Source organism: Emydura macquarii, unplaced genomic scaffold, assembly GCF_026122565.2.
Source record: "Emydura macquarii macquarii isolate MOO-44397 ecotype Brisbane River unplaced genomic scaffold, CSIRO-AGI_Emac_v2 contig_1551, whole genome shotgun sequence".
Lineage (NCBI taxonomy): Eukaryota > Metazoa > Chordata > Testudines > Chelidae > Emydura > Emydura macquarii.
Genome location: NW_027131688.1, coordinates 7025679 through 7043388, shown reverse-complemented (window position 1 = coordinate 7043388; position 17710 = coordinate 7025679). Strand labels below are relative to the sequence as shown.

The 17710-nt window shown below is 47.5% G+C and overlaps 1 protein-coding gene across 5 annotated transcripts in view; it reads left to right on the top strand.

The window, feature by feature from the left end:
- The window catches only part of NIN (ninein), a 103315-nt gene that overhangs the window by 27429 nt on the left and 58176 nt on the right, over positions 1 to 17710 (top strand). For 3 of the 5 annotated variants that reach the window (XM_067554756.1, XM_067554755.1, XM_067554752.1), the window contains exon 4: positions 12717 to 12886. In XM_067554756.1, the coding sequence (XP_067410857.1) occupies positions 12717 to 12886 (170 nt within the window). Of the gene's footprint in view, positions 1 to 12713; positions 12887 to 17710 lie in introns of all 5 variants that reach the window. The other 2 variants (XM_067554753.1, XM_067554751.1) reach the window with 1 other exon arrangement.

Below are 17710 nucleotides of genomic sequence, written 5' to 3'. Positions count from 1 at the left end.
CCCAAGCGCCAGGTCAGTCATTTGGCACAAAGATTTCTGGACAAGCCAAGTAAAAGCTCATTGGGGCTGACAATCCGGAGATGCAGTGCCTCAGACCGCCCAGTGCCTTTGTGTCTGTCAGCCGTTCCTCTCCTGTTTCTCCTTTCTTTGTTTCAGTCCGTCATTTCAAGCTCACGGCTAAGTAGGAAATGGGTTTTGGGCCGGCGCTAGGCTGATGTGCTCTTCGTCTTCCCCAGAAAGGTGCCTGGCTCAGGGGAACTTCGTATTGTCAATTTCAAGACCTTTCTAGGATTAGGCGGGGATCTGAGGAATGCTAAACATAATCTATGGTAGCCTTCCTAGCTGTCTGTCGGAGAGAAAGATGTAAATGGTGGTTTTCAGAGGTGCCAAGCACCTGCAGCTCCTCCTTGACTTGAGCTGGAGTTCTGGTGCTGAACAGCTGAGCCATTGGGCCTTTAGAATCTGTAGCTGGCATCTCCCTTTGTTATGTCACATCTGTATGTAAATCGTGTAATCCTTTCCCCTCTGTGCTTTTGAGCAGGGGACAGCATGAAATCCAAGAAAGGAGAGATGGCTTAACAAGGGATCGCTTGAATTCCAGTTGGATTCTTCTAGATCTTATATTTCTGATCTCCCTTTCTTCTCTAGAGGGATCTGTAGTAAAGTGTAATTTATGCGTATGCAGAGAATTGTGTGGTTTTGTATTAAAAAAACCAAAAACCCCAACAAACCAAAACCTTCAAAAGAACTGTGAGTGGAAAGCTGTTCTTGGCAGATATATTTGTCCAGTGAATGTCGAGAATCCCATGCCTGATAGCAAGGTACCATGCAACGAAAACTGTCATTTTTCCCTCGTAACACTGGTCTAGAAGCTGAAGGGTTTTCATCATATTCTCTCAGCTCTTGAAATTGTTTAAAGGGCTGCTGCCAAAGATGGCAGGTCTTGAAACTGCACCAACAATCTGTATGGTTCATGTAATTCCATGATACAAATCACCTGGTCCCCTCTGTGAGGCTGGGTGGAGGGGAGGATAGCTGGTCTCTTGTAAAGAGATGAAGTTACTTGTTTAATTCCCTTCCAGCTCATTGGGATGGAGCTGGCATACAGAATGTGCACACTGTGCCCTGTGCATGCCGATGAACCAAGACTAATCTGGTGTTCTGTGTTCAGTGTGGAATCATCCAGCTGACATGCACAGGGACTTATTTTTTCAAAACAATGGCTATAGGAAGGGCTGAATTTTGGGTTATCCCAATGAAAACGGTAACCTCAGCAGCAGGGGGCATGAACGCCCGGCCGTGGGGTAGAAGAGGATTCTGTTATAATAATTGGGCCGTGGCAAGCCTACCCCCTTGTGAGCTCATCCGTGGGAAGGCGAATGAAAGCTTATAAAATGTTCCAGGCACCCCTAGCAAGTGCTGATGGGGCTAGGTACAAAAAGGAGACACACGGCTGCGTAAATCCAAACAAGAAGGCCTCCCTGGTACAACTCCAGCACTGGGGAGATCATGTCTGGTGAGCACGAAGGTGTGGCCTGGAAATCGATGGACTAAAATTGGAGTGTTGGCAATCAGACCTGACTGATGAGCACCATCATGAGGATGGGCTATTCTGCCTATCCCCCCTTTTCTGTGGTCCTTAAAAAGGGTGGGGGTTACGGAATTGACCAAGGGTCTCCCAGAGAGCCAGCTGGCTGGCCTTCACTTTGCTCCAGGGACTCTGTTCTCTGTTTGTGAGCCTTGAGTGCCATCAGATCATTGCGACAGCCAGACCTTAGTGCGCCAGTGGGGCTGCCTGACGATCACTTGGCCCCAGTGAGGATCCAGCCTGATACGCCAGAGACCCTGCTTTTACCGCCCTCTCGTGTCTGCCTTTCCATCCATCCCCTGTTCCCTTCCGCCTGTTCTCCTCTCAGCTTTTCACTTGGCCCCAAAGCCAACTGTCCCACATGGCAAGAGCAGGACGAGATGAGATGGTCCATCCTGCTCTGCCCAGCACGCGCGAGACCAGTAAAGGAGAGACATCAGCCAGGTCACATCTCGGACAGGGGAAGTGAGCCAGAGACCACAGCAGCAGCTGTCCTGGTCGACCTGCCAGTCCGTAGCATCCGCCTATGACTGACTAGCTGCCTTCCATCCTGAGAACATCAACAAAAGCTGTATTTCCCCCTCTCTCCCCCCTTTTACTATCCTGTCTCTTCTCCCCTTTTGTGTCTGCCTTGTCAAAGGCAGGGAAAGTGACTCCTTTATAACTCAGGGCTAGTTCTACCGCTCAGTTCTGTCTTCCCAGAAAGGAGGAGTGCTTGACAAACTCAGACTGACGTTCTCCCTCTGAAGAAGGAATTCTGACTGTGTGCGTTCTCTGTAAACACTCACCTCCAATTCCAGAATGGTTTTGGCTTTTTTTCCCCTTATGTAGCCTGATCAATAAACTTCCAGACTTCAGCATGAATTTTCTAGTGTGTCTGCACCATGGTACTAAGCAGGCCGACGTCTTTGGTTTGGGAAGCTTGAATCACACTTACGTGTTGTATAGGGACGGTCAAGTTAACACCTTTTTAACTCTCTGGGTCCATCGCAATTGAAGCAACATAATTAGAGTAATATTTGTTGTCTGGATTTTGAACGTCATGAAATCAAAAGGCTCGTGTGTCACTTTAGGGAGTGGGGTGGCATAGGCTTGGAAGGAATGTATATTTAATGCGTTTTGACAAGCTGGCAAAATGAAGAGGTGTTCACTTTTTCTTAAAATTGAGAGCAAAGCTCCTCTCTGATATAGTATGGTGGGTATCAACTTTTCAGCTGTGAGCACAGTTTCAGCACTGCCAGCAAAAATCACAAGTCAGGCCCCCATCAAAAATGAGATTTAAAAAAAAAAAAAAAGTTCCTAGGTTTTCAGGCTGTAATTCTCCCCTGTGCATGCTGCACTTGTTCTTTGTTAAAGCCCCTGCGCCGGGTAAGTTAATGTTGCTGTACGTGAGGACGTATTTCAAACTGGGGGGACTTGGTTCAGAAATTGGCTTCAGGGCACTTTGTTCTTAAACTCAAAGCTGGTCTCTGGTGTGGGGGGAATGGCTCATGCTGTTTGATACACACAGTGTTGTCTATCGCACCAGCTAGGTGTGCAAAGAAGAAATGAAGCTCCTGGTTGCGGGAACACTTGTGTGCCCCTGCTGAGCTCTGGATTTGGCAGGATGCATAGGAACCAGTCAGCCTGTCTCGGTACTTTCCTTGAGACACCTGCATGACTCGGAAGCAATGTTAGAAGTAAGGAGGCTGTAAGAATCCAGTCCATTGTGACCCATGCTGACTTCCTGGCTGCTGATTTCTGCTTCTGCTAGAAGATGGCAAGGGGGTGAGAGGAAAAGATGTTTTGGGGCGCATTCCCAGCATTTGAGAGAGGATTTTGTGCAGGTTTTTCTCTTGGAGAAAAGGGGGGAAGGCGAGGAAGCTAAACCAGTTGATCTTGAGTAACCTTGGTACGGACCCTGGAGCTAAAGCCGGAGAGTGAGTTTGCCGATTCGGAGACACGCCGGCGTTAGTGGAGGGGTTGTTTTCCCCAGGAAAGGGGGGTATTAAGATGGCCTGTGCGCTTGCTGGGATAATGGAATTTAGTGACACTGCAGGGCTGAAGCCGGGAGCCGGATTTGAGTGTGTGTGTCGCTGGGGAGAGGGAGCCGGCGGAGGTGGCAGCAGAGGCCATCGGCCTTGAAGAGTGGCCTGCACGCACAAAGCTGAGGATGAGAACATTTTTCTAATGGGCTCCTGCAGCGCAGGAGAGCTCCCTTTGATCCAGCAGGAATCTCACACAGGGCTTCCTTCTGATGTGCCTTCATGTGATACTCGGGGCTTTCATTCCGATTCAGCTCCTCTCCCTTCGGTGGGCTCTGCCTGATGGGCCGCGGAGTTGTCCTGGGCTCCTGCTGACTTCAGAGAGAGGACCGTGCTGGGTCAGAGCTCTTCCCTGTGTAATGATGCTCTCAAAGGGAGCGCTTCCGGCTAAGGAGGCTGGCTGGGGGACTTGGCGAGTGGATGGGTTGGTGGGTGCAGGGGAGGTTGCAGCCAGGCGCACTGAAATGCTGTGTGCTTTGGGGATTTTCCCCTGGGCCGCGGTGGCATTCCTGGGTTGTGAAACAGGCTGGGAGCGCATCTCTCAGGGAAGAGCCCTCCTCTGCTGCATTGTGAAGCAGAGGTAAGGGCTGGGGGGGGCTAATCAGCGGTCGAAGCAGAAAGCAGAGGAAGGCTCCCCATACTTCTCCTTTCGCCAGGGCTGGTGCGGGGAGTGCTCTGTCTGCAGCCCGCTTTTAGCCACTGGGGGTAGCTGCTGATGTTGCAAGGAAAGACCCAGCTGGTTTCTGAACCGGAGCATGGGCATATCACAGTGCTGTACCGTGGGTCTCCGGCGCCCGGGGGCCAAGCCTGCATTTGGGCCCTCCCTCAGGCCTCATGCATCCCTTCCCCCTGCACAGGGCAGGAGGGCTCCCTGGCTCCCACCAGACAGTGCTGCCTGCCAGCTACCCCAGGGTGGAGGGGGTTGTACCTGCGGGGGGGGGGGGGGGGCCCCCCATGCCTCTTACCTCCTCCCGCCCCCCCCTTCCTCCCCCGCACTTACCCACTGCGCAGTGCCCACCTCTCCAGCTCCAGCCCCGCAGCCCGACGCCGGCTCAGACAGGACGGTCTCACCCCCCCGGCCGACATCTACCCGGGGGCCTGCCCCCCCCCCCCCCCGCACCCTGTACCCCACTGGCATATCAGACTAATTGCAACAGTTGCATCCAGGATTCCCACCAGGCTTGGAAGGGGCTGTTTGTCCAGCCCTCTGGCCAGAGAGCACCTCTCTAGAAGGCAGGAGGCGTAGGTTGGCTGTTGATGACCCAGAGAAAAGACTGAGGGCGGAGTGTTTTAAGGGTTGTTGGAGTCTGGCCTCCAAGGGCCACTTTCAGTCTAGGACATGCTCCGCTACGGTTGTGGATGAGAGAATTCGGCACCTCAAAAGAGTGTCTCGTTTGTGAGAGAGAGAAACCTCTGGCAGAAAAATCAGAGCTGTGTTTCATGTACATTTGGACTCTTAGAGCTGTCTTCACCCTGGCTGGTCAGACGTGGGCTCCTCCCCTGCAGTGTGCTATTTGAGCACAGGTCCAGAATAACGTCAGGGGTTGTCGGTTAACATGGAGTCACTTGTCTCACGTTTAACCCAGCAGAATGCACCTGTTTCTCCGGATAGAATTGGAGGGAAAATGGTTCCTGGGTAATAAAGCAGACTTCAAAAAAAAAAAAAATCTAAAATCAGTCACGTGTGTGTCAAATTAATCAGGCTTTTTTCCATGGCAGCAAAGAAAAAGTGGGGTTTTGTGTTCTAGAAGCCTGGTTAGGAGTGGATTATCAGGATGGAGTTAAGGATTAAAAGAATGCCCTAAACAAATTAAAGATTAGCTTGGTGCAGTACTCACATGTGGTTGGCCGCTGCTTTCTCTCATGACACGCAAATAGGGGAGAGAATGGAACTAATCACCTAATATTGCCCCCACAACAGGTGTATTGGGAATAACTCGCAAGCATTGTGAATGTTCCTGGCCGTCGGAGGACCATCTCTGACAGACGTTTATGGTCTGTTCCTGCTCTCTGGCTTTGCTTATGCCCCAATTTTGAAAGCTGATTCGCATGGGAAACCGTCTGCAGTGGGGCGCCACCTGGGCATGAATACCTGTGCAGCTCAGCTTTCCGGATTGGGGCTTTCAAGCCGGCGATGCTTCGTTTATAGGCGAGACCTCACTCCTCCTAGAAAAAGGGTCTTGTGTCTTTAAAACTACAGCAGCCTCTGCTCTGCCAGACAAATGGCTCCAGCAGGCCTCTCTAGCTTGCTGTTTTGTGACTGCACATTGCTAAGACTGAAGTGTGAAATATAGCCGAAGAGGAGTTTAGAGGATGCATGGTATCTCCGGGGATTAGGATTTACTAGATTCTATCTCTCTAATGTGATTTGCATGGTGGTAGGCTGTCTGACATTGTTTGCAATGACTAGGAGTATTTGGTCTCTTTTTAAAGAATTTTGAGCAGCAAAGAAATTAATTTCCTCTTGAAATGACTGGCTTTCAGGGTCATGGCATCCCTCATTTTAAAACCCTTTTGTGTGCTAGCTGGCTTTTGATGCTTGGGTTAGGAAAGTGAAGACTGTCCTTAATAGAGAAAATTTGCCACAAGCGTTCGAAGGACTGATTCAATCTCCTCTCTTCTACTTGCTCCAAGGACTTGAGACTGGAGCGTAGTTTTGAAGTATTTTATTTGATTCCAGGAGGTAGAAAATGAAGATTTACGCTTAAACCATGGAAGTGTTTACTCACTGAAACAGATATAACTAAGAGATGTGGTTGATTCTCCGTCACTTGTAGTTCTTGTCAACACTGGATGTCTTTCTCTAAAATGAGGGCTGTTGATTAATCGCAGTTAACACACGCGATCCATGCAAAATAAATTAACTAGATTTTTTTTTTTAAAAGTCACATTTAATCGCAGTTTTAATGGCCAGTTAAACAATAATAGAATACCAATTTAAATGTTACGTAGACTTGTGGATGTTTTTCTACATTTTCATATATATTGATTTCAATTACAACACAGAATACAGTGTCCAATGCTCACTTTGTTGTTTTTGATTATGAATCTTTGCACTGTAAAAAAAAGTTAAACAAAAGAAATAGTATTTTTCAATTCACCTCATACAAGTCCTCTCAGCCCTACTTCTTGGTCAGCCAGTCGCTAAGATAAACAAGTTTGTTTACTTTTTGGGGACAAAAGGCTGCCTCCTGCTTCTTTACAATGTCACCTGAAAGTGAGAACAGGCGTTCGCATGGTATTGTAGTTGCAAAGTATTTAATGCCAGATATGCTAAACATACATATGCCCTTCATGCTTTGACTTGTAGGTGCTAAAGTTTTCCGTTGTTTTGATTCTGAGTGCAGTTATGTAAAAATAATAATAATTCTATATGTGTAAGTTGCAATTTCATGGTAAAGATTTCACTACAGTACTTGTTTCATGCAGTGATTCCTGCTTGTGTTATATTGGAGGTCTGACTAGATGATCATAATGGTCCATTCTGGACTAGAAAAAGTCCAGAATGGACCATTATGATCCAGTGCTACCATAAAAATCAGTCTAAGTTTTATCCAATAATAATTGCAAACTATGTGTAGAAGGTTAGACACGCGGTAAGATTTTCCAAAGTACGTTAGGCACTTAAATCTCAGTGAAAGTCAATGCGTCCCCCATCGTTTGCTCTTCATTCAGCTTCCTCTTGGCAAGATGACAGCCAGAGAGTCCACGGAAAGCAATGACCTGTGTTGCTGTTCACACCCTGGAACATCAAGGATCAGGAAGAGATTTTAATATGATTGGTCTTTCCAAAAGCACATAAGAGTACACGTCATACTAACAAACTTGTTTTAGTACCTTGTACCTACATTCCATCCAACATTCCTTTACCTAACATCTCCTTTGCATTTGCATTGAGCAGAACCTCATGTGTACCTTCATTAGTATATCACATGGATTTTTAGAGTTTCTGTGCCGTTTTCTTGTGTGCTACACACAACATGGGCCCAAGAAATCTGTCCTGACCTGTAATAACAGTCATAACTTAAGCTGGAACGAAGGTACATACGTCAACTCAAATTAAAAAAAAGCAACAAATGATGCTGTGATCTGGAAGTGGTAGTCACTTTTGTCAGCATTTTGCCAGCAAATATATAGATGGAAATTTTCCTAACCATGAATCTGAATTACATAAATATTGCTATACTAAAATTATACCCCGCTCCAGGTGCCATAATCTGAATGCTTATCATTTTGAAATGGCGAATAGTTGTTTGTGGAGTGGGACAACGGCACAGGTGTTCATAAAACTGCTCTTTATGCCCGCCTCTGAGAAGTTGGAGGGAGGGTGTAAAACGTGAGGACTTTCACCATGTTCTGAGTGATACTGGCAGGAGATTTAAGTCGCGGGGGATGCTTCCTGGTTGCAAGAATACTATATTCTTGGCTAAAGAACTGTACCCTGGGACCTCAGTGGCTTTTATTACTTCCTAACCAGGCAGCACCTTTAAGTTGGGTATGGTTTTTTTATTTTGAAGTGTTCTCTCGCATTCCTGCGAAGATGGGACTCACTACCCAGCAGTGTAGCCACAACAAACATGGCCGCCTCAGCTTCTGATCTCAACCAGTGTAACCTGGGTCTCCTTTAGCCCTTTTGTTTCCCATCCTCATGCTGCTCTTCCGTCCCGCTTCGAGGTAGACTGTGCCCACCTCACCACTAAAACCCTTGCCTTCAGGCTGGCTACTAATCTCTTAACACCATGTACCCACCAACCTGTCCCCTCCACTTCTCCCCCGCCGCCTAGCCCCATACAGTCCGCAGTGAAGAGTCACTCTTAAGGTACATCTACGACGCACCGGGCAGCCCGCTGAGGCAGCCCCTCTCAGAGCCCATGTCTACGGACGTGGGCTTGCATCAGGGCACTCCAAACAGCTGTTTGTGGCTCGGACTGGAACTCAAGCTCTGAAGCTTACGGAGGAGGGTGGTTTTCAGAGGCCGAGCCACAATGTCTCCACTGCAGTTCCTACCACTGGAGCACAAACCCCGCACGCCTGAGTCTGTGGTCCCGGGCTCTGAGACCCACTGCTGCAATCTGTCGCTTTGCAGCGTAGATGTACCTTAAGAGTGACTCTGAATTGCAAACTGGAGGGGAGTAGGCGGAGGGAGAGAAGTGGAGGGGACATTTTTGTGGGTACACGGTGTTCAGAGGTTAGTAGCCAGCCTGAATGCAGGGATTGAGAGAAGCGCGGTACGGTGTAGAAATAACGGTGCGATGATTATGCAAATCGGGCGCCTCAGGCAATTGGCGTGCCGGGAATCCCATAAATGAGAAATGTATGGTTATGGGTCAGTGATTCTCCAGCATTCCCCGGGTTCTGATTGGCTGAGACAATGCCACTTCAGTATAATTAAGGGCAGCGATGGAAGGGGCTTTTATGAAAGGCATCATCTCACAACAGCCAGGCTTTGTTCTAAGCAGCGTGTTGCCCCTGTCAACGCAGCTAAGGTAATGGCATATCCTCCGTCACACGCTCCTTACTGCGTAGGAGTAAGAAATCGGGACGGAAAGCAGCATTGGTCAGTCCCTGCCCTTAAGTAAAGTTGGCAAAACATCATTTCCCCTCCCAGGCTGGAGATGGAAATGTCCATTCCACTTCGACTCATTGGCTGGCTGTGTTTAGGCCTCATGTACGTTAGAAAGTCAGACCTTTCCCTTCCAAGCGCCGTCTCGGCGTCCCTTTTTCAGAGGTGGGTCTCCTGTGTTCTCAAAAGCCTCTTATTTGCGAAGAGCGGGTGTGCAAGACAATTTTTAAAAAAGCGAAACAGACGCTTAGAACGAATGCCGTGTAGTCTCTTCTGTGCTCTGGTTCTTGGTTTGCCCATCAAACTGCTTGCAAAATGCAGGCACAGCCTAAAACATGCCTGCAAGTCTGCACGGAAGCTATTTTTAATCACTTTTGTTACACCAGCTGTTAAGCACACAGCGCTGCAAGAGGTTTTTAGCCTTGCGAAACTGGATTCTGCTGGGATCAGGGAGCAGATCCAGCAATAACTGCATTGTTACCAAGAACGAGAGTCCTGTAACACTTTAGAGACTAACACATTTCATTTTTTCAGGCATAAGCTCTCTTTAAAGTGCCACAGAACTCTCATTGTTTTTGCTGTATACAGACTAACACGGCTACCCCTCTGGAATTGTTACCACGCTGTTTGTCACCTTCCTTGAAACCTTTTCAGATACAAAGGTGTGTTTCTGCCTTTGGGAAAGAAGACTGCACAGTGACAAGAGCATTTTGGGTTGGGGTTGTTGAGACGGGCAGGAGAAATAATGGGCCAGTGAGCAGCGAGAAATGTTAGCTCTTCTGAGAAAGCTGTGGGGTAGAGATTGCTGGCTGCTAGTCCAGCTTTAATAGCAGTGATAAGGTTTGCTTTTGTTCTCTGGGCTCTTAATCAGTCTATCTGCACACTTCATCACACAACTTTCATGTGGGAGCTCCCAGCTGCAGCAAATCTTGTTCAAACGTGTGCACAGATTTTGTTCCCCAGAGCTACAATATGTATGGATGGAGTGTAAGTGTGGAAAAATCAAAGGATTCTCCGTCTTGTGTATTTTATAATTCATTGCATAGCTAAGCTGCAGAATATTTTCCCTCTAACAAGCTTGAAGATGGCATCCATATCTAGAGGAATAATATCCAAGATGACACTTGGGGGGAAGGGGTTTATAGAGCCCCTACCACTTTCTTAGTGCCCTATGTATTTTTTCAATAATTGAAAGGCTTTTCTGGTTTCTATTATTATTGCAGTCTTGTATTTATTTTGTACCAGAGCTCTCTTCAAATAAAATTTTAAAAAGCTTCTGCTTTCACCACTGCCTCAGTGCATTACAAATGGCCAGAAAGTCTGGTGGGATTTTTAAATATGGAGGTTAACAAACAGAGCAAAATAAAGCATCCTCTTAACTGAATCCCTGGTTAATTTGATCCTCCATTTAATTTGACCAAATTCCAGACATGGAATGACTTATGCTAAAAACAGCACAACTTCCATCTTTTCAGCTTTGATCCCTTGAAGTGGTGCTGGAAAATTCAGTGCCAGGAATAGAAGGCTCCCACTAGGAAAACTAGAAATTTTGGACCTCAGAAGAACTGAGAGACACCCCCCCGCCATAATTACAGACAACTAGAAGGGTTGCAGTGGACATTAGCACTATAATGCAGCATGAAAGCTGTGACATGCACCCTACTTGTCATGTAGATAAGATGAGTTGCTTATTTCAGTCAAAACATCAGTCTTTTGGGGATGGCCCATTGCCAAGAGCTCATTTCCCCCCATTTGCTTGGTTGCTTTCAAACTTTTAGGTAAAGGGGCCACATCCACTGAAAGCAAAGGGCGGGTTGCCCAGGTTTGTGAGGGTGGGAATCTGAAGACCATGCAGCAGTGGGTGTGTGACGATAGCACGTAATTAGGCATGCAGTAATCTTCATTACTGGTGAGGGGCAAGAAGGAAACCACCCATCATGACTTTGACATCCCCGGCTGGGTTTGTATGGCTGGCAGTGGAACCTATCTTCAGTTATAAACTAAGTGAATTTGATCTGGAAGTCAGTGAAGGAGAATGAACATGGAGCCTCTGATGGGTGCCGTTTTGTAGTATTGCTTTTCAGAGGACAGCCAGTTGTGTCTGATTGTGTACTAGGATGAATGTGACTGGTGACTGGCTGCTGTCTGGTATGGCGGAAGTCTTTCTGCTGGGGGATTGGGAATTGTGGTAAAAGACGGACTGCTCGGAGGCGTTGGCACAAAACCCAGCTTTACATTGTTAGCAGGCACGGAGTCTTTTCGATCTCTTGGCCGTTTTTGTTCTACAGGAGCAAGTCTTGAGACCCAACAGGGGTATTAGTTGGCAGCTCCATCACGGAGCCCTGAGCACGGGCGTGTATTTGGAGCGGCTCACGGCCTCCCCCGACACCTGCTCCTTCTGCCGCGAGAGACAGACCATGGCGCACAGTTACATTGACAGTGCCAGGTTGTCCCGTCTCTCCCGGCTGCTCCAGAACCTCCTCCTTAAGTTCTGGCTGCACTTTTCTCTGCACCTCCTTATTTATGCACTTCCTATCCGTGACCCCCCTGAAGTAACAAGACCACCCCGTTAGCCTCCTGGCCAAGATGGCCATCTGCCGTCCCAGGAGAAGGAAGCGGGAGGGGGAGGTGCTCTGTGGCTGTGGGGCCTGTTTCTGATCCCTCCTGAAGTCACATCTCCTGGCAGAGCTCCTCTGGGCAGTGTCCACTGGCTCCCAGGATGCTTTTGAGAAGCGCTGTCTGGGTTTCTCTGCTTGGTGTCCCCCTCTGGATCCTAGGTTTTGGGTCTGAGACCCTCTTTCCCAACCCTGTTTGTTTCATTAGTTGTTCATTAGTTTGTTTCATTAGTTGCAATCATGTGGTGCCTGGTCTGGTGACTCCTCCCCTTAGACTGAGGGGAGGGGCCTTACGTGTGGCTGGGCGGCCGCCCGCCCATTCCCAGTGCTTCAATAGGTGCAGCCTGGCTTTCCGACGGGGTGCACTTAATAGAGATTGATAAACGGGCTGTAATGTACAGCTTGGAACAAAAGCCACTATTTTCAGGGCCTGCTGCATAGTTGGCATATGTTGGCACCTCTAGGGCTCTTTTTTTTTCTTTTTGCAGTGATTATTCAGGGTCTTTTTCTAAATGACTGCTTAGCGTTTGCATCCTTAGGGAGTTTTTGGTTTGGTTTCAGTTGCGTCTGCTCTACAGGTGAGAGAACCCCCTACAAAACCAGAATTCTCAAAGTCCCTCTTCAAGATGCTGAGAAATTCTGCCTGCAGAATTGGGGCTGCACAGCTGAGACATGCTTCGGGGACCTTCTAGAGCCTGTGCCAATGTTCACGTGAATGGGCACCACCTGTCGATGTCCCAGACCGGTACTATGGACAGTATAATTACCAAAGGAGCTGCTCTTTGAATTGCCACCAGTGTGCAGGGGAACAGATTGTTCTTTACAGTCATGTTATGATGCATCTTGCTAGGGCTAAATACTGACTGCTTCTTTAGGAAAGACGCTGCCAATGATCTGTTTTTTGTTTGTTTTTTTTAATTCAGTAGATTCTTCACCAGAAGCCCAGCCCAAATACATCAAAGGTGGGAAACGCTATGGCAGGCGATCCCTACCGGAGTTTCAGGAATCTGTGGAAGAGTTTGCCGAGGTGACTGTGATTGAGCCCCTGAATGAAGAAGCACGGACTTCACACATCGCTTCCAATGACTGCGACGAGGTAAAGTCGTAATAGGAATAAAGTGTCCACGTTTAAATCTGTAGTCTGAAAGTGACGCTCCAGGGAACCCAAGTAACGCTGGTGGGATGTGGGAGGGAAAAGGAGGAGGTTTTGGACATAACCTTGGCCAACTTGCGGCTCCCTTTTAAGGGCACTCATTTCAATTTCTTACCACTGTATTGGTTTACTGCGCTCATGCCAGAACTAAGTTTAAACTTCAGCGACCAAGTGTTCAAACCGTGGCGGGTCATCTGAGCTTGCACACGTGAACATCAGGTATAGATGAGCCCTCGCTGAGCCAGTTTAAATCCAGCTACTTTGCGCTGAGCAACAAGTTTGATTTCTGTTCCTCCCACCCCTCTTCCACTGGTCCAAATTTAAAAATGTGCAAAAATGTGCAGACAGAGAGAATCTAAGGCAGAGCAATATGTGGCATGAGGGAAGAAAGGGGACATCACACACAGTTAAATGCACTTCTCATACCATGCTTTTTACGGTTCCCTTTTGGGGAAAAAGACCTCTTTGTGGCATCTTTATGAGCATTTGGTTCTCGTTTTGGTGCTGGGCTAATACGTCGATTCAGTAGTGAGCGGGAGCAATCCAGCTGGATTAGCATCAATGCTGGCAATGCAGATGTTCGCTAACAATTTTAGCACATTGCGTCCATCCGTCCCTACAGCACTGTGTGCTCCCAAATCAAGTTAGTGTTCTGCTACCTTAAGTGTTGCTTTTTCCTCAGTGCCCTGATTGTATTCTCACCCTCCCTCCTGCCAAAGTTATCAGCTGGAATGAATGCTCCTTCCTCTCCACCCACTTCTCTCTGTCCTAGCCCATTTTTTCTCTTTATAAAGAACTTTTTAATGTAACTTAACACTTGCAGGCAGTACTGTAGGCGAACTTCAGTTTGCTCAGTGCAGTAGGAAGGATGGCCTGGCTCCCAGTCGCGCACACTTCGGAGAGCTGTATGGCCCGTTCTGCAGGTCTGCAGAGGACTCTAGCTCTTCTACGAGCTCTGGAGTGGTCTGTCAGGATCCCAATGAGGGCAGTAGGGCCATGGGTCGGAGCAGAGACACATCTGAGGGGGGGAGCGGAGGAGTTCGTAGTCAGGTTCCAGGCCAAGGTCGATACCAAGGGTCAGCGTCCGAGTCAGGTTTCAGGGTCTGAGAAGCCCAAATCAAGTCGTGTACAAAGGCAGGAATTCAGAAGCCAGGAACGGTCGTGGCAGCTAGCAAAAATCCACACGGTTGCCTGGACGCTTCCTGGAACCCCCCCTGGGGTTTATATAGGGCAGGCAGCCAATCAGGAGCCATGAGGCTGCTGTCTGTCAAACCTGTGAGGTGGAACTTCCCATGGTGTGCGTCCCCAGCGGGAAGTGGAGTGCAGGCAGCCTGCTAGGTGGCAGCCTGGAGATGTCAGCTGCCTGGTAGCTGTGAGGCCTGGGTTCTGAGACCCCGAAGGCCCTTACCCTGACACAAGATGCTGGGATTTCAGAAAACCGTCTAGGCCGCTTGGGCATGGGAGGTATGCTACCCCCTGGCTTGTGCTCCCAGCTGCATCCAGCTCTCCGGGTGCCCGCACAGACTGACTGCAATGCACTGTCAAAGAAAAGCACTGGCCTTGAGCCTCTGATGAATAGTGTGGGTGTGACCTACCTGCCCAAGTCAAGCATTGTTCCTTTAACCCCAACACCACAGAATAGGATTACAAACTTTAAGCCGTGCAGGCAGCTGAAAGAGAAGGTCCATTCAGAAATATAATAGTAATAACTAGGTCTTATATAAGTGCATTTCATCCATCGGTCTCAGTGCTTACGAAGTAGGTCACAAACAGGTCCCTTTTCTATGTTTTGTGAAGGGAAATGGCTTCTCATTTGGGTCTCAGTTGGGTAAAGTTGGTGAAGAAATCAGAGACACTGGGGTTAAAGCTTTGTTTGAATCAGTATCTTCCCACAGCACAAACTTCTCTCCAAACTTCTTTCCCATGTTGCATTCTGTGCATAGGCAGGGAAGAATGTGGTGCAAGTCCAGATTGTGCATAATAGGTGGATCAAAGTGGGCAGCAGGGCAGAGCTAATTTGAGCTGAATGTAGCATCTCCAGGGTCCTTGACATAATGATACATTGTTTGGAAATAGGCTAGTGTGCGTGTAACATCATTTAGGCATGGAAGGATTAGATTTTTACTGGTAAATGTCAGTAAACATGGATTTCACTGTGTACAAGCAAACTGGCGCGAAAATGTTTCCATCGATGATAATCGAAACTAACAGATGGGCAAAGTAAGAAAAATGCTGCTTGAGACTTTACAGTCAAAATCCAGTGGTTCAAACTTTTGAATTAGGCTTGTTACAAATAGACAGGAGAATGAATCATAGAAACAGGCGTGATTTGTCGATTTAAGGATATCTGTTTTGTGTATTTTTGACATGTGATGTTGACAGTTTGTGTTCGAATAGGTTTTTAAAGCTTTAATTTTTTGAATCTCCGCGTCTACTGCCATTAAATTGTCTGAAGCTGCCGTGATGTTGCGCAAGTGTGAAAAGTTAAATCGATAAAAATTTGAAAAATGCTTAAAAATAAACATCAGTGTGGTCAGAATTATTTAAAAAAAAAAAAAAAATCGGCTAACCCTAAACATAAAACAGAGCCTAGGGCTGAGGCTTACAATGGGAAACTGTCATTTGGGACCGTGAGCAAGTGGAAAAAATACGTCCTACTGCAGAATTATCGCCTGCTGTGTGCTACTCTCAATGTGGAGCAATAGTTTCTCTCCAGAGTTAAGAGTTCTCTGTAAATCAGATGCATCTTCACTTAGTCTCAGATCACGTATGGACTTATAAGTTAGGCCTGCAGATAACAGTGAGAGGTAAACTGGGGAGCTGTCCAGTCCTACCCCTGACCACCACTGGGGTAACCTTGTACAGTGTCTCCCACTCAAAACCCAGAAGAATATATGATGATATCTGGTTGACACTGCATGTTAATAACTGTTCTACACATTAGATCATGCTGGCTAAATACCAGAATACCTCTCTGGCCTCTTTGTGCTTCTCAATAAAGGCAGGGCCAGTAATTAAGCCATAGCTATATCTCTGCCTTCACGTCTAACAAAGTGTGTTGTGAGGTGCAGTGAACAAAAGAGACCGTCCTCTGCAATCAGTTCAATTCATCTGTGAAGACTCAGTAACAACTGCAGTGCTAGCTAATGTAGAAGATGAATGACTGGACTAGCAATCTGATACTAGAGTATTCAGCCATCTATTGTGGTATTAAGGAAATCTGGCCTTCTTACTGTGCGCCTTTGCAGTGGCATTTTACAGAACGGCCATAACTAGAGAGCGGTGAGTCTTTGGTGGCAGAAAACTTTGCTCCTTCACTGTATGCGTTTGTGAGACAATACAATGGGGATTTTCCTGGCATTTCCATCCCCTTATCTTTTCAGTTTGTGCTTGACTTCCATTGCACTGCCATAATCTGCAACACCAAAGTGAGCAAAATGACATTTGGTTTGAGGAGAGACGCTTCATAAATATTCCTGAGGTTCTGAAAGCTGCTTTCCCTTCCCAGACTCTGCATCTCCAATTGCCAGTCTGGGAGTGTTCATTTCCAGAGACGTATAACGGTATCAAGCGTTATTTATAATATATCTAGTCATGTGCTCACCTAAAGATCTCGACTCATGTTTGCTTGTTTGTTCTGTAAGATCAGGGCATCTCAAACTGCATTGTGCTGTTGCTGAATAAAACTTGCACGTCCCAGGGTCTGAGCACTTTATTACGAGTGTTGGGAGATTCTTCCTCCATCCACCACTCCAAACCACGGAATGTGGAAGGGAGGAGAATAGTGTAACTTTGGTGGTGTGTACTAGAATATGGCTACGACAGCATGTCGCTGATGCTGGGTCCTTCGCACTCTGCTGTGTGTTTGCCAAGCACTGGCCATTCAATATTGAGTGTTCAGTAGCCGACAGTGGAAATTGTCCAGTGAGGGAGAAGAAACATTACTTTTTGTTTCCCTTCCCTGGCTTGGCTTGTGCTGCCTCCTTGGAGGGGTTTGACTCCCGAGGGACACCCGCCGCCCTGCACTAGCTGGTGGATATAAATGATCCTTGGTACTGCACTGTAAGGAGTATGTATGCTGTGAATTTGATAGCTGTAAGATCGGGGTGTGCGCACAGATCTTTCCAAAGAAGGGAAGCGGAATTCTTTTCCCAGTGTGTTCTTGTGGATCATGAATCGACAGAACGTTGAAATAGGGAATTGCATGTAAGAGCAGGCAGCCGTTGGTACCTGTAGCCATACTACCGTGCAATGAAAACCTGGTTATCTGCAGGAGAGGAGGAAAACGTGTAGCTTTAAAATATACTTAAAAAAGGTACCCGGACCATAACTTTCAAAGACCAAGCTCATGGCTAGTGTGCCTGCTTGCCAATGATGCCCCATGTTCCTTTGCTTTCCAATCTCACCTTCCTTGCAGTAATTCGACTATGCAGATCAGCAGGCACTCGAATGGATTTCGAAGGGAGCTGGCTTCTGTGATGATCCATGCACTGATGTGTTTGCTTACCACCGTGGAGAGACTAATCCATCTCCTCTGGTGCAGGCCACACGGACTTCACTGACCTCAAAATCAGTGTTAATACACCTCCTCGGGGGGTGTGCCAGCTAGGAAAACTCAGCTGAATTTTATTCCTTTCTGTTAGTTGGGAAGTGGGTGTAAAAGGCTGGTAAATTAACAGGGTCAGTCATAAGAACAGCCATACTGGGTCAGACCAATGGTCCATCTAGCCCAGCATCCTGTCTTCCAACAGTGGCCAATGCCAGGCG